Source organism: Trichoderma camerunense (genome assembly GCF_050948025.1).
Source record: "Trichoderma camerunense strain CBS 138272 chromosome Unknown V8C40scaffold_5, whole genome shotgun sequence".
Classification (NCBI taxonomy): Eukaryota; Fungi; Ascomycota; class Sordariomycetes; order Hypocreales; family Hypocreaceae; genus Trichoderma; species Trichoderma camerunense.
In genome coordinates this window covers 1,259,316-1,274,610 of record NW_028145365.1, presented here as the reverse complement: position 1 = coordinate 1,274,610, position 15,295 = coordinate 1,259,316, and the positions used below count along the sequence as shown (strand labels likewise).

Genomic DNA, 15,295 nt, shown 5'->3' with positions numbered 1-15,295 from the left:
TATGTCATCACCCTCCAAAGCTCCCCCTAACCATCGATGCTGTCACCGATAAGATCAGGCTAGACCACTCCCGGCACATCAGCCTCGACCGCCCCGCCATGTGATCGCATCCCCAAAGCCAAAGCCCCTCAAAGACCAAAGTACAGCCAGGCTGCCTTGTCACTGGAACAAACGAAATAGCTGAGTTTTGCAATAGCCGATCACGGTCCCTTCGAGTCATCAACCCTTCTATTATTCTCCTATCAGGTCACATGCTCGCCTCTGGGTCAACTGCCCTAACCGTGTCTCGATAACCTCGTTTTGCTTCTGCCTTGTGCTTTTCCCGCCGTGTCCCCGAGGCCTTTCATAGATTCTCCCAGCTCGGGTTTCTCCTTTTTCCTTTCTTCATCTTTACAACTTACCGATACCTCGAAACAAAATTTCAAGATCCGCCCGCTGTCGAACTAACTCTCAGATTTGTTCAATACCCGCACGTTAACTTTCGACTCCGATCCTGTCCAAGTGCCAGTGACAGCTTCACGTCATCATCACCACCGTCACGATGAACTACCTCTACTCAACAGTCAACACGCTGAGGGATCGCTACACCCCCGTCACGCACACCTCGACCTTCCGCAACACCGGTCAGATCACCCCCGAAGAGTTCGTCGCCGCGGGTGACTATCTCGTCTACAAGTTCCCGACCTGGTCCTGGAGCGACGCCGACAACGAGTCCCTCCGCGCCAGCTACCTGCCCCCCGGCAAGCAGTTCCTCGTCACGCGAAACGTCCCCTGCCACCGCCGCCTCAACGACGACTTTGCCGGCGACGCCGCCCACGAGGAGTCCATCATCAACGAGGGCGACGACTTCAAGAACAAGGCCGATGCCGCTGACGACGACGGCTGGCTGCGCACTGGCGGCCTGGCGAGCTCGCAGCCGCTCAAGGCGCGCGAGGTCAAGACGGTAGATGATTCGGGTAACGTCGGCGACGATGATCTGTATGGGCTGGACGACGACATCCCGGATATGGAGGATGAGGAGGAAGACGATGCCGTTCTTCGCATCGAGCCTGGCAACACGTAAGCTTCAACATCTCTCTTGTTTCCTCCAGTTTCGCCACTCACCGCCAGCATCATCATGGTGATCATCACAATCATTTTGCTAACCTCTTTGTCTTCTTCTTCTTCTTCTTCACAGCGCTCGACGCACGTATAACCTCTACATCATGTACACGCCCTACTACCGAACGCCGCGCCTCTACCTCTCCGGCTACCAGGCAAGCGGCCACCCTCTACCGCCCATGAAAATGATGGAGGACATTGTCGGCGACTACAAAGACAAGACAGTCACCCTCGAGGAGTTCCCCTTCTTCGCCAACCACGTCCGCATGGCCAGCGTCCACCCCTGCAAGCACGCGCCCGTCATGAAGTCGCTGCTGGACCGTGCCGATGCTGCGCTGCGCCTTCGCAGAGAGAAGCTGAAAGCGAGCAAGAAGCAGTCGGGCGATGGAAAGGACGTCGAGGGCCTGGCCAGCGAACTGGAGCATCTGGACGTCAAGGGCGCCCAGGAGGCCGCTGACAAGGACGAGTGGGAAGAGGTGCAGGAGAATGAGGTGGATGACCAGGAAGTTGCCATCCGAGTAGACCAGTATCTGGTTGTATTCTTAAAGGTGCGTTCTTCCAGTCGTGTTACTGCGTTGGAGCATTCTCTCCCCCCATCTTGAGAGATTTGACAAATACTAATTGTTCTGGGTATCAACAGTTCATGGCTAGCGTTACGCCTGGTATCGAGCACGACTTCACCATGGGTGTCTAAGTATGCCAAGTAATAGAATCTCCGAGCAAAAGAGAAAGAATTCCATGAATGTTCCGCCTCGAGCTTACCCGATGTGGCCCGCTTCTTCTTCTAATCTAGCCATCTCACTCTCGTTCACCCTTTCTTTGTTTTATGCGTTTGCGGCAGGCGTTTTTGGAGGGTTATTGCTGGGGATGATGGTATATTTGGTCGTTATCCATATATCATCGTGTTTAGGGTAGCAAAGAATAATAGAAATGTTCATTTCCTTTTCATGTCTGGGCCCCTTTTGGCGACTTCAATGAGCTTATCTCTGGTGGGTGGGCAATTCATCCAGTATACTACGGATAGGTATGCTTCTTCCTGCTCCAAACTTAGTTTGCATACAGAGTACAAGTATTCCGTACAAGCGGCATGTGGAGTATGCTCCATACATGTGGTGGAAATTCATACATATCTTGGACAGAGATTTCGTCAAGTGATACGATACTACTATGCAGGGAGAGACATCTTATTCACCCATTGGACAATGCTTTCAGGCTGGCCCACTCGCCTGGTCAGATGAATCGAATGCCCTGTGCCGTGTACATCATCTCGACATCAGATGGGACCCTTGGTATCCATAGTTGTGCATTCACATCTTTCTGTCTCGCTGCTGATCCGGATGCTAGCAGACAGACGGGACCTCGATCTCGACCCGCAGCAAGACAGCAAACTAGGGGTCCTTCGGCGATAACCATGGCCAGCATCATAGACTCATGCTGATCTTGCACGATTTTGAGCTTCTCCACCAGCTTTTGTTGAAACAACGAGGCTTCTCACGATTGGACCATGTGTGAAACCACGGCCTTCTCTTTTGGAGCTACGACCACTGCGGATGAAACAGCATACACTGAGCAAGCAGGCAAGCAAACAAGCAAACAAGAGTAGGGCTTTTGGGCGTGACCAGTGTAGGACTTCCCACTGAAGTGCCAGCGCCCGATGCCCTTGTTGCTCTTACCCGCCTAGGGGTGGGAAGAATACAGCGCCGCCCATCACATACATAACATAGTGGCAGACCGGCGGTGTTTTCCCACCGCATGCCTGCATGCCCGCCTCCCGTCTTTCAGCCCAGCAGGGGCCATCAAGATTCACCTTGCCATCGGCCTTTCCAAGAGGATGGATAGCAGCGTTATCAGACGGTACCGATCTGGTGAGACATGGTGGCAGAGTGATCAAGGCACCACTGCCCCTTGATACCGTAATGAATGAGAGGACCTACTCTGATACTCTTCCGAGCTTTCGGAATCAGTCAACACTTGGGAAAGCCTCGAGGCTTGCTTCTCTACCTCATGTCAGCAGTCTTTGTTCCCAGCCTCGTTCAGTTGGCAAGTAGCAGTTGTGCGGCAAAGTGGTCAATACTCATCCTGAGCGTCTTTCTGTCTCGGCCGTCGTGGGACGCCCCATCTTGCCCCGAGAGCCGTCGTGGGCCGCCTCCAAGGTTGTGTTTCTTTTTTCCAAATCACGCCTTGACCAAGTGATTGGTTCGCAGGGCTGTTGCCAAGGGAGCTCGTGAGACAATGCTTGGGCTACTGCAAATGATACACAACGGCGCCATTCCTCTTAGAGGGAGAAGCCATTCATCATGAGACATCAATTAGCACAATGGGGCAATATTTCGCGAGCGGGCATGGAGGTACTTACTTGTCCAAGCTGTATTTGCTTTTTCCATTTTTTTCTTTTTCTTTTCCCCCCCTCTCTCCCTTGCGTTTACTATGTCAAGCTAGGCCGCTGCTGGGGTCACAAGTGCCCTGCATAAGGACCCCGGACTAGCTCTTCAGCCTGGGCATCTTGGTCCAGGTAGGAAAACGATATCATACTTTTATTATTATTATCTGGTATAGACTTACCGCTCGCCGGGCTCGTTGGCTCATAGGCCAAACCACCATTCATTGGCGAGAGAGGTCAATACCGTGCATGAGGGGGCTCCTGTGGTCTTCCAATCTATCCGGCATGGGCTCCGATCCTTCGTATATGGTCATGTTACCTTGGCCAAACCCATTCTGATATACATGTATTGTAGAAGAAGAAGAAGAAAAGCTTTCCTGTCCTGACGGAAGGCGGCAGTGCTCAGCTGGCTTGGCAGCTGAGAGATGATGGCATCCCTTGACAAGTGCTTGAGCCTCTGAAGTGGTCTAAGCGTGTTTAGCATGCTGATACCTGATGGTTAATCAAGGCTGCTTCAAAATGTGCACACAGCTGCTTGAGCATGCATTTTCTCCTGCATGGGTTTCTCGTGGAGCCGGTTGAGTATACCCTTGACCGTCGTATTTTCTCTTCTGTCCTCTTGCCGAAAGGCCGTAAGTCTCTGAGACCAACTTTTCTGGAACCATAAGCTCCAGCAGCCGAGCACGCAAAGTAGCTAGTGGGCTGTAGCGTATCGTGATTACCTGGACCGAGACGGATGGCGGTGTTGATGGCGCATACTTGGGGTTGTCGAACATGTCCAAAAGCGATAGGGGGATATTGGCCTGGTATAGATACATCCAGCCATTGAAGGCCTCTTCTCCTACAACTTCACATTGGCCCTTTGAGTAGAACGTGGACAAGACCTGAGACTGGGTTGGTGAAAACGCACAAGTGTTAGTCCCAAGACACATGGAAATGAGATGAGTATAGGGGTAAGTGACGTACGAAGATGACGTCCTTTGAAGCCTCTTCATTGCAGTTGATTTCTTGGAAATGCCTCCGTTTCTGCTGTGCCACACCAATGAGGAGCGTGACGATATATGGATCGTACACTGGCTCAGGTGGGCAGATTTTGGCCCACCTGTTGTTGAACAAGCGGATGATGGGTTGATTGTAGCGCATTTGTCGGTAGCTAATCGACTGCCTTCGTCTTAACTCAATGTGGCCGCGGTCAATAAAGGCTGCCAGTGGCCGTCTGTACCGAAGTGTTGTATGCATGGAGCTGCGAAGACACAGGCTGACACATTCCAGTCTTTTGATGACGCCGCCATTGAAATACAGGCCAAGAGCGTCACTGATGAGAATGGTCAGTCAAGTTGATTGGGTAGGCGAGTAAGGAGAAACGAACTAGGCAATCAAGGGACATCCATCAGTCGTTAAAAGCAGCCTGATACCCTGCTCTCGAAATTGGATCTTGTAGTAGTAGTGGAAGAACTCTTGTAGATAGGGCGTGCCACTACGCTCCTCGGTGTAATCTGCTTCTGTCACTGCATACGTAGCCGGTGTCAATGGCTCGGGGAGCGGTCTTTCAAATGAGCATCGTAGGAGCTTGAGATGACGGCTGGTCCATCGAAAGGGGTTCGTGAGGATTTCTTCTCTGCAGTGCTGGCGAGCAATGCCGTAGATGGACATTTTGGCAATTCGAGATGATGCCGGCTTGCTACTTGAAGACATTGAGGAGGAGGAAGAGGCAGAAGAAGAAGAAGAAGAAGAAGAAGAAGAAGAAGAAGAAGGGGAAGAGGCAGAAAGCGAAGACGAAGGAGAAGAAGAAGCAGTGCTGTTGGTATCATCAACCGTCGTCGAGGACGACTGATGTACGATAATGTCCATGGCTATGATTTTTCTTTTTTCTCGTTTGTCTTGTGCAAGAAGAAGAAATAGAAGAGGAGGAGGAGGAGGAGACACAGAGAGAGAGAATCAGGAAGAGAGACAACAGATATGGAAAAGACGAACAGACGGGAAGAACGTGACCAAGACCAAGACCTGATAACCGAAAAAGCAAAGCAATGCCAGACAAGCAAGTACACGGCCAGGTACAGCCAGGTACAGCCAGGTACGTACCACCTGCCCGAGCACACACTGCAAACTTGAGCTGAGACCCGCAGGATGATTGGCACTAACACTGGGAAAAATGGGAAAAAATGGAAATGAAATCGGGTGGGCACCAGCTCCAAAGCGGCTCCGCGCCAAAGAGATCGACACAAGTGACAGTGACAGCAGTGGTACACGGGTACGATGGGTAGATTCTCTCTCATGCGCAGACGCTTGGCAGATTTTGAAGTATCATGGCGGTCACAACACCCGGCCCGGCCCAGCCTGCATTAGCCGTGGAGCCTGACGAGATTCACTTCACCTGACGCTACCTAGGTATAGAATGGGTATTGAGGGAACGGGATGGATGGATGGATGGACGGCACAAGATGGCTGGCTGCCTCTCTTTTCTTTTTTCTTCTTCTTTTTCTTGTGTTTTTTTCTTTTTGCTTCTTTGAGGATTCGAGGGGTTGCCGCCCCCTCTGACATAACCAAGAAAAAAAAAGAAAAAAGAAAGAAGAAAAAAAGGAAAGAAATAAAAAACGACAAATGAGATCCGTCGCAAAACAGGCCAGCCATACATAACATGCAAACCGGTAATAATCCAAGCGTCATGGATGAATTCATTGGGGAAAAAACCGCTCCATGCCGTGGTACTTGGAAACAGAGCGCCTGGTGCTAATTTTTAGGTACGATGCCATACAAGACAAGAGCCCATTTCCCCTCCTCTTCCTCCGCCTCCGCACTTACACACCAAAGCAAAGACAAGCCAAGCCACACCTCTCCCTGCTTGTCAGGTTGAAACAACAAGCTAAACGCCAAAGAAAGGCTCCCGAGCAATTGAAAAGGATGCGTCTAGTCTGTAAAAGGGCACAATGCTGTAGGTAACAGTAGAGAATGACAGTATGCATCGTGGATACTAAGTACGAGTGGTCTATGATACATCTTTGCATAACTCAACTCTAACGAGGTACACCATGAGTGCTTTTTATTGGCATGGAATGTTCCCGCCAGTGCTACAAGTCGTGATCTAGCATCCCGTGTCTCAAATTTAGCAATGGTAGCGCGAAATGGTGGAAGTGAGAGAGCATTTGATACTAGTAAAGATAAAGAGTGACAGCGCTGTAAATACAAGGTCCAAAAATCTTTATTTTATGTGTCGCCATGGGAGAGCAACGCCGGACGGCAGAGACAGAGCATGACCGAGTCCATAAACTCCTAAAAGAAACGATGCTAGATACATTCGTCGCGATTATCATACTTTGGGACATTCTAAAGGTGAGGAGTTGACTGCTTGGTAATACGATCAGTTATCCTCTTAAAGTCAATGATCGCGACGATTCGGATGGGATTTCATTTATGACGGTGATATAGATGGTCGTAGACCCCTTTTCTGCGTCTTGGGATATTCCTTTTGACGGTCAATCCACAACTAAATTGAATTCATCATGAGAGATGAACGCATATCCAACAAGAAGGGACTGCACCCGTAGTCACTCTCATTTACTATTAGAGCTACTTATGCAGTGGTATAAACACCAGATCCAACAACCTACCAAGTACGAAGCAGATATAAACACACCTAACAAAAGAAATGTACCCGATTGAACCCGGCGTGATCCCGCCAAGCTCAATAATGTTCCGTGAGCAACCCAATCCCAACTCTTCCCATCAGCAGTCCAAACCCAGCCCAGCCCAGCCCAGCCCGTTACCGGTGAAATAAAACGCCCCATCTATCAACTTATATATATAGGTATATGCTGATGCTAGTCAAACAAAAGATAGCCGCCGTCACGAACAAAGACCAAACATCGCCCAAAAAGCAGCACTTGTCTACACAGCTTTTGGGCTTCCCTTGGATAGTGCTCTACCTCCTCCCAAAGGGAGCCCCAAAGTTGCTCGTCGATTTAAACTTGATGGAGACCTCAGGCTCCGAGTTCCTGCCATCACTATCGTCATCGGAATCTTCCGTTTTGACAGGAACTGTTGGGGATGCTTCAGCTTTGGCGTGTAAATCTTCGGTATCATATTCGTATGTAAATGGATAATCGCTCGGCTCCGCTTTGACAACAGTTCCGTCATACGCATAGCCAGGACGGTCAGCATATTTGATGCGATACGCGGGTCGCTTTGGCTGAGCATGGACATCCCTCTCCTGGTCAATATTGCTTGGTATTGGCCAGGGAAAAACGGGCCGGTCCATATTTACATGGACACCATCAAGTTCTCCGTCGATTTCCGACTGCGTCCCCGAAATATCTGTGTTATCAGGCGCTGTAGTCTGGCTGGCATCCGCACCATCAAAGGGCTCGCCATGCACCGCCGACAACGACGCCGGCACTGCAACAGGTGTCTGCACGGCCCTCGGAAGGGCATCTTGCCCCTGGCTGATAGGCTCAAGCCTCTCATTCAAGGCAGCGAGAAAGAGCTCGTCCTGGGCGGGAATGTTCTTGATCATCAGAGGGCCCTTTAGGGGAGCATCGCCCGAAGCCGCTGAGAGAACCCCTGGTGAGTCTGCTCGCCCGAGATGATCGGAATAATCGGAGTACGAGACCCCGCTACTCTCGCCCACCTCTTCCTTCGCAGTTGCAGTCACACTGCGATCCTCTGCCTCGAGGGAATCATACCTTTCAGGAAGGAAAGAAGAAGCAGTTGGAGTTGCGCTGTTTTGGCTGCGCAACCTCAAAATCTCAGACGGCAAAGAGGGTGAGTAGGGGGGAGGAGTAGATCCGGCATGCATAGTGAGCCGTCGTTCCTCATCCTCCTCATACTCAATCTTCTTCGTATCCGTTACTTCATCTTCCCCTTGCACATTGTTGACGATGTAATAGTCATTGGACAAGCTACGCCGCCTTTTGCTAGGAGGCGACCCATCTGGAGGAGCCTCCTCAAAAGTACTTCTTCGGACGGCATTTGCCCTGAGAGAAATGCCCTCAAGTTTTGGATCAAGCTCATGGACATCAATGACGGAAAGGGGCCTCTTGGGGCTTCTCACCGGCGTCGAAACGCCACCGCTCGCCGCCCTCGCGTCTGGATAGGGTGAAGAAGGCAAGAAGGGCGAGAATGTCGGGCTGATGGGAATGGTATTATGTCCAGGCTGAGGAGACATGGAAATGCGCGCAGATGGAAGAGTTTGAGATGCTGAAACCGGAGGAGGAGGAGGAGACACAGCTGTGCCCGGAGACGACGGGTTTCGAGGTGTTGGCACCTGAGGGGACGCCGGTAAGCCAAGGCCGAAAAGATGAGCATAGCAGCCCGGCAGCCCGGATATCCGGCGGTTGTCCCGGGCGCTATCGGAGCTACCGGCGCCACCGCTCTGCCGCCTAGCCACGGGTGAAGGAGGGCTGCCGCCGACGGGCGAAAGAGGACTGCCAACGATTGGCGAAAGAGGGCTGGGGACAACTGGCGAAGGAGGGCTGCCGTCGACTAGGGGCGTATTGCCTCGAAAACTGCCTTGATGTATGATTGGCTCGCCAGCTTGGACCTGATCTGCGAGCTTGCCCCTGAGCACTAGGTTTTCATCTCCCAGCCTCTTAACCTGCTCACTGAGATAGTCATTCTCGGCTTTTAGCTGCGTCCTTTCAGCATCCCACACATCACGGTAATGGTCTAGTGTGATTCTAGTCTCTTCTCGAAGAATGCTCTCCACATGCTGCCAAAGCAGCCCAGAACGAGCGCGCTCCTCTTTCCAAACCGTGTCTAATAACTCGGACTGCCGAGCTAATTGAGACTGGAGGCACTTGGCCGGTGTACCATCGGAACAAGTGAGACAATGACAGTCCGTAGCAGCATTTCCTGAGGTGCGTGGCGGCGAGACCGTGGGACGTGCTCCGGTATCCAGCCCAGCAGGAGCTACGGTAGCCGTGGGGGGAGGATAAAGGGGGGCAAAGGGGCTTTGCAAGCGATGCCCACTCGATGGACCTGGTGGGCTGGCGGGATGGCGTGCAGGACTATATGCAGTATATTGGCCCAAGTTGGGATCCCTCGCGGCTAACGTTGACATTGGAGGTAAAGGGGTGCCCTCGTGGGCGTAGTAGTCATAGCCATGAGTAAAACGAAAGGCAGCGGCAATCTCGTGGTTGCTATTGAGACTCGTCACTCTGCCATTGCCAGTGATAGTGCCCCTTGTATTACTGCTACCATTGCCACTCATGGTGCTATAGGCGTTTGCAGGCCACTTGGGGCCAGAATCTGGACGATATTCGACGGCTCCAGAAGGCAAGAAGGCATCTGTGCCGTTTTGGGATCGTCTTGTCTGATTTGGCCGGAATAGCGACATAGGCGGCTTCCAATCCACGTCTGAGGTTTCCCAAACAGGTCGATTCGTTCTGCCAGCCATGTTGAATAAGAAGGGTGAAAGCTTGATGCCTGCCCTCAAGTACACGGAAGATGCAATAGAGAGGAAGAGAATGAGATAGAGATGATGAAGGTGGAAGGGATGGGAGCAAATATCTAAAAACAGGGGTAAAAAAGACGTTTGACGGCGCTTGCTAAACAAGGAAGAAACTCGCGCGACGATACTTTGGACGGATATCAGCCAAACCGGTGTGGCTTGGTATAGCTCGAGAAACAAAGATGTTGGAGGGTTTGCCTGGTTGTAATTGGATTGAAGCTTAGCTCGGTAGTTCAAGACGAAAAAACTTGGTCAAGAAGCTGCGACTAATATGCTGCACGATTCTGCGGGACACACAAAGTATAGCAGTGCTGCAGTGGCCAGACTTTGTTGACGTGGATCTTTGGAAAATAGCAAGTGGCTTCTTTTTCCTTGCCCGGTGTTTGAAGGCCGTGATACGAGTAGCGGAAATAACAGTCGCGGTGGCTAAGTGGCTCAATATATAACCGACACCAACAAGGAATCTTTGTTTGATATGTGAGCGTATATATGGCCGCTGTGAATCGTTTAATACGAATTTTGGAGCCTTCAATCTCTCAAAATGCCAACACCAGGATTCAGGCAGGTATGAACTGAGACTTGTAGAATGAAGAGGAACAATGATATGATATAATGGGGTATGGTATGATGCAGAAGATGCAGGCTGAGACGCAGAAACAATGCAGGTACAAGAGCAAAGCAGACGCTCAAGCACAGTCAAAAGAGGGCAAAAGAGGCAGAAACAACAGGCAACTGGCGTAAGACAGAGGCAACCTCAAGCCGGATCGGTCTTTGGTCGGCAAGGCCCCGGATTTGTTCTGTGGTTGGTGTACTCGTACACAATTACCCTGTTGAGTAGGTAAAATGGGTATCAGTTGTCTACCTACTAAGTAGCTGGCAGGTGAGAGCGGGGGAATCAAGGATAAATGACGCCTGGTTTCGTATATACCGAGAGAAAAAGAGCTGAACAATAGGTGGGTGAAAAGTGACGCATACAAAGTGGCGTTGAGACGTATATGAACTGACTGATTTGGCGCAGAAGGATTTCCCCAGCATTGAATGCCTGGCAGACGAGAGACTCTTATATAGCTGTGCGTTGTCTGTGACGAGGTGCTCTCCGTGCGTCTGGATTGAATAGCCCAAAACCTCACGAGCCGGTGGCTAGCTGATGAGTATGAGGACCCGAGACACACTTGCCACGCTTGTCCAAGTGTCCGGAGCCCCAGATTGAGCTTCCAGATCAGAGGGACGAGTACAAAAATGTCACCAGGAGCGGCACAAGGCGAGGGTGGACAGCGCCATGAGACGGGACGGTGCAGCGCAAGGCCATGCGCGCCTAATGAGATGCTAGTAATGCAGGGAGCAGCGCTGGTTGGACTCGAGCTGGGGAGATTTTACGCGGGACGCTGTACTCGTATAGCGAGTGAGTGAGTGAGGGAGTGGCCAATTTAGCACCCCCAGCCTGACGGACGAGTGAGAGGTCGGGGATAGGTGATTTGGTCGGCGATACACGCAAGGCACAAGGTTAAAGAAAAAAAAGAAGGTAAAAGGGAAACGGGGGTTTTGTTGGGCGCCACGTAGCAGCAGTAGGAGTGCGGCTAGGAATTCAAGACGAACCCAGATATTAATGAGAGGGGAAAATTGAGAGCAGTGAGTCGAATGAGAGAAGTGCTGAATGAAAGCTTTTCTTGTCGCAATGTGGCAAGGTTCTGATGGGGTACCGAGTGGTGCTAGTATGCTAGCTGCAGTACTTGTCGGTACTTGACACATGACTGACACATGACTGCCGGCTTCATCAAGTCAGGCCAGTCCAACCAGTTCAACGCCTGGAGAGACGACACGGATTTTTTTTGCAAAAGCAGAGCACCTTGAAAACAGCAAGGTACTCTGTATGGTAGGTAGTTCGTAGATGCCGAAACAAGACAACAATACCCGTAGCTTGGTGTACAGGCATTAGTACTTGCTGTTGTGCACCCAAACCCATGCAGCCGTCAAATCCTCATGAGCCATGTGCCCTCCCTCTGTTTGTCTGTCTGCCCCTTCTGTCTTTTTCTGCCTCTCACCTCTCGTAATTTTTTTTCATCCCACTATTAGTGTCAATGCAATGGCGCAAGTACGTACTGAATGACGCAGTTGACCCTCGTAGCTCCAAGTTTTTTTCTTCTTCCTCTTTGTCTTGCCCCTCTCTCAACTCAACTGAAAACGACCAGAAAGTGACCAGTGGTTCAGCCTCTTTGGGTACCGCCCCGCAAGTATCTCTTCGGGCCGCTCTGCTCTCCACTTCCACTTCCAACTTCCAGGTACCGCGAACCATATTTCCAAGGTTACAAGGTTCACAGTCTCTCTCTGGCTGTGAGTGTGTGCGCATAATCTCCTCACTAGAGACGGGGAGAAAAGAAAACACCCCGGCAATAATGAGCCGCTTCAGTTTGGTTCAGCTGAATTCTGTTCGAATCAGCAACAGTGAATGAATCCTCTGCTTGGCACGCTTCCTCCCCGCCTCCTCTTGCTGGCTGTTCAGCTGGATGGCCTGATTGTTTGCCTTCCCAGGCTAGTGTTACCAGTAAATGAGCTCCAGGGCTGTCTGTACAAATGTGCTGGAGCGCTATGCTGCCTCGTAGTGCATTGAATCCGGGTGGCGGTGTGCGAAAGCCAATGCAAAAAGCAAAAAACAACCATAAGCATCCCTACCTAGTACTCGGCCTGAATCCAGGCATAGTACTTTTATACAGTACCATGGAGGCGCCTCTTTCAATTCTGGGCAATACTCTGCTCGTATGACTGCGTTCTCACCTCTAGCAGGCAAACCATCAGTTGGACGGTAAGTAGTAAGTAACAGAGAATGAATAGTATGGAATACCGAACATGGAGCACGGAGCTGGAGCATGCTGCTTGGGGCACGGGATTGTCGTGGTTTGGTTTGACGCCAAAGAAAGACATGGCAGGCTTCTCCAGGCAGAGTTCTCAGTTCAAAATCACTATCCACCCCAAGCCCCTTGCTTCTCAAGTACTGCTCAGGGCTCGGCTGCTGCGGCCTATTGAGCACCATCAGATGGCTCGCCGGCTCACTCTCGTCCAGCCATCAGTGGCCATGCTGAATAGTATACACTGCAGCACCAGACTGCCAAGCTAGGCCATCTAGCTGTCTTTCCGGGTCTGCAAGCAATTTGTCCCGCGGCCGGAAGTCTCAGTCGAACCCCTTGATGGAATACCTACCTGGTACTAATTGCTGTGAGTCCATCTCGTTAATCATCTTCCGGGCTGTGAGAGCCATCCATAGGTGGTCTTTGCCTTGGAGGACATGATATTCGAAGTTTGCCTTGATCAGCTCAGCCGCAGCGCTTAACACGAGCCAGAAATCCGACAGGTCGTTCGCTGACCCTGGTAGAGAACACGGACGGGCCAGTGCCTTGCTGGCTCTGTTTCGTACCATCGGTGCTATCGACGCCATGGAGTATCACTATCAACGTATGATCGATGATTTCTCGATGGCCCTAGATGGAGCTTGACCCAGAGATCGGTGCAATCGGACGCTTTTCGGGGGAGATCAACCGCCTAAGAACCCTGTCCGAGTTCCGCGCGCCTCTTTCCGAGGCTGACAGGCCTACAAGCCGGTAGGTACTCGGTGTATTTTGTAGATCTGCCGCTATGCAGTAGCTTTGGTTTACGCTTAAAGGATAATAGGCGTGGCTGGTTCAATTTTCTTGATAGTACGAGTATAACTGGAATAGAGTATTAGTCGACAACACTAGACAGCGAGCATAATGAACAGAAACCATGGTCGTGGCATGGGATGACCAGGCCGTCAGCACCATCTTCCCGCTACCGGATGTCGGCCTCTGTCAGTCATTGTTTTGAGAGTTTTCCCCATCATGTCATCTCCAAACCTACTCCGCTGGTATACAATGGCTCACCAGTATGCCAGTACCATGAGGTACACGCAGCGCAGAACATTCCCTCATTGGGACATCGTATAGTCCTAATTAGTGGTATTAAGCCTTCTCGCCGTGTTGTCTGTAGTCGCATGTATAATACGCCAATGGAGAGTGATTCTCCCTTGCGGATTCGGCCTCATCTCCCGGATTTCATTTGCCGTTCTGCCTTCTGCCCCCTCCCCCCCCCCCTCACAGATGTGTGTCTCATCCGTTCACCGATCTTTTATTTCCTTTGAGAGTCGTATCTTATCGCTTGATGCGGAGTGCTGCTCCTACATCGTTGTACGGGTAGGCGGGTGGCTTGTATTTACTGACATGTCTGGGTGGCTTCGGGATAAACGTTTTCGAGAGAGTACTCGTAAGTAACTGCACCAACGGAAGTAACTCGTAGCTTCTGATGTAATCATGCCTCTCCTTTCCGAGCGTCGCCCCCAGGTATACCATTCATCTCATATATGAATGCAGTCGAAGCATCATTGCTCAAGCTCAAATCCTCTAGGTCTCCGAACACCATCACTGGAAACGAGTAACACAGAGCACTGAGAGCGAGCACTCTCTGATGCCGGTCTCCACTCATATCAGAGTCCAGAAATGACTTTCAGCTGTGGCGTACATCCTTGTTCTCGGGGAAAGAAAAGGCGAGGGCGCAAAAGCACACAACCAAATGAACAACTGAGACTCTGGCTGCATGTACGGTACACCAGTGCCCAAATATGATGCCTGAGCGCTCGTATCCAAGCCTGCTGCCCACCAATATCCAAGACAGTGTGAAAATCCGAAAGAATTGGATGGCTGAGAGGTGCCGGATGGGATACAGGGTTTATGCCGTTGATCCAGGAGCTCGCAAAGCATATTGCTTTTCATTGTTCCCCTCGTATACTGCCTCTAGTTGATTCGTTGCCTACTACTCCGACGGGACTCTTGGCCGCCCCCTTACCGTACATTAAGTTGCAGGAGGTGGCCAACAACTCAGGTCATTCGCATGTTCTAGGCACAATGGCTTGAGAGCCTGGATGAACATTGGTTGCTTCTGTCTGGTCTGAAGGATCCCAGTCAAAATTTGCAGGTCAGGTGCAATGACACAATACTTTCTTTTTCATAGGGAGAGACCTGGTTGCATGACACTATCGTTCAAATTGCCACCATGTTGCCTTGGGTTCCCCAGGTCAGTGACCTGGTATGATATGACTCGATGGAGTCGTTGCCTATCCACTTGGCAATTGTTCCCCGGCCGTCTTGGATCTCCTCTTTAAAAAACCCCAAAATCACATCGGTGGGTGGCCTCTTGATAGCACCCAGGTGGAGAAGTAAGGCTTTCACAGCTCCTTCACAAAGAGTCCAGAGCCAACGGCGAACGTAGAAACGAAACGGTGTCCAAGGAAGAGTGCCGAGGTGCTGTTTGGGATTCAATAATCGCCGTCCAATCTGTGTCTTCTCCTTATGTGGTCGTTTCTG

The 15,295-nt window shown here is 51.0% G+C and overlaps 4 protein-coding genes across 4 annotated transcripts; 2 read left to right on the top strand and 2 right to left on the bottom strand.

Annotated features, from left to right (window-relative positions):
- Positions 1-381: 381 nt before the first annotated feature.
- V8C40DRAFT_177097 (autophagocytosis associated protein) lies at positions 382-1,922 on the top strand. Its single transcript, XM_083211680.1, has 3 exons — positions 382-1,059; positions 1,178-1,649; positions 1,742-1,922. The coding sequence occupies exons 1-3, from the start codon at positions 542-544 to the stop codon at positions 1,793-1,795; spliced, it is 1,044 nt and encodes a 347-aa protein (XP_083075652.1). The 5' UTR covers positions 382-541; the 3' UTR covers positions 1,796-1,922.
- A 1,706-nt stretch (positions 1,923-3,628) lies between these two features.
- Positions 3,629-5,189, bottom strand: V8C40DRAFT_239346 (uncharacterized protein). The gene is made up of 3 exons (XM_083214618.1): positions 4,851-5,189; positions 4,448-4,796; positions 3,629-4,371 (listed from the first exon to the last, which is right to left on the bottom strand). The coding sequence occupies exons 1-3, from the start codon at positions 5,174-5,176 to the stop codon at positions 3,985-3,987; spliced, it is 1,062 nt and encodes a 353-aa protein (XP_083075651.1). The 5' UTR covers positions 5,177-5,189; the 3' UTR covers positions 3,629-3,984.
- A 72-nt stretch (positions 5,190-5,261) lies between these two features.
- On the top strand, positions 5,262-5,600 carry V8C40DRAFT_239345 (uncharacterized protein). Its single transcript, XM_083214617.1, has one exon. The coding sequence runs from the start codon at positions 5,325-5,327 to the stop codon at positions 5,487-5,489; it is 165 nt and encodes a 54-aa protein (XP_083075650.1). The 5' UTR covers positions 5,262-5,324; the 3' UTR covers positions 5,490-5,600.
- Positions 5,601-6,889: 1,289 nt separating this feature from the next.
- V8C40DRAFT_239343 (uncharacterized protein) lies at positions 6,890-8,841 on the bottom strand. The gene has a single exon (XM_083214616.1). The coding sequence runs from the start codon at positions 8,640-8,642 to the stop codon at positions 7,401-7,403; it is 1,242 nt and encodes a 413-aa protein (XP_083075649.1). The 5' UTR covers positions 8,643-8,841; the 3' UTR covers positions 6,890-7,400.
- Positions 8,842-15,295: the final 6,454 nt, after the last annotated feature.

Coding starts and splice junctions, on each gene's coding strand:
- V8C40DRAFT_177097 (XM_083211680.1), top strand. CDS start 542: ATGAACTACCTCTACTCAACAGTCAACACGCTGAGGGATCGCTACACC. Junction 1,060..1,177: donor CGCATCGAGCCTGGCAACAC/GTAAGCTTCAAC, acceptor TCTTCTTCACAG/CGCTCGACGCACGTATAACC. Junction 1,650..1,741: donor ATCTGGTTGTATTCTTAAAG/GTGCGTTCTTCC, acceptor GGGTATCAACAG/TTCATGGCTAGCGTTACGCC.
- V8C40DRAFT_239346 (XM_083214618.1), bottom strand. CDS start 5,176: ATGTCTTCAAGTAGCAAGCCGGCATCATCTCGAATTGCCAAAATGTCC. Junction 4,797..4,850: donor GGATGTCCCTTGATTGCCTA/GTTCGTTTCTCC, acceptor CATTCTCATCAG/TGACGCTCTTGGCCTGTATT. Junction 4,372..4,447: donor CTTCAAAGGACGTCATCTTC/GTACGTCACTTA, acceptor TCACCAACCCAG/TCTCAGGTCTTGTCCACGTT.
- V8C40DRAFT_239345 (XM_083214617.1), top strand. CDS start 5,325: ATGTCCATGGCTATGATTTTTCTTTTTTCTCGTTTGTCTTGTGCAAGA.
- V8C40DRAFT_239343 (XM_083214616.1), bottom strand. CDS start 8,642: ATGTCTCCTCAGCCTGGACATAATACCATTCCCATCAGCCCGACATTC.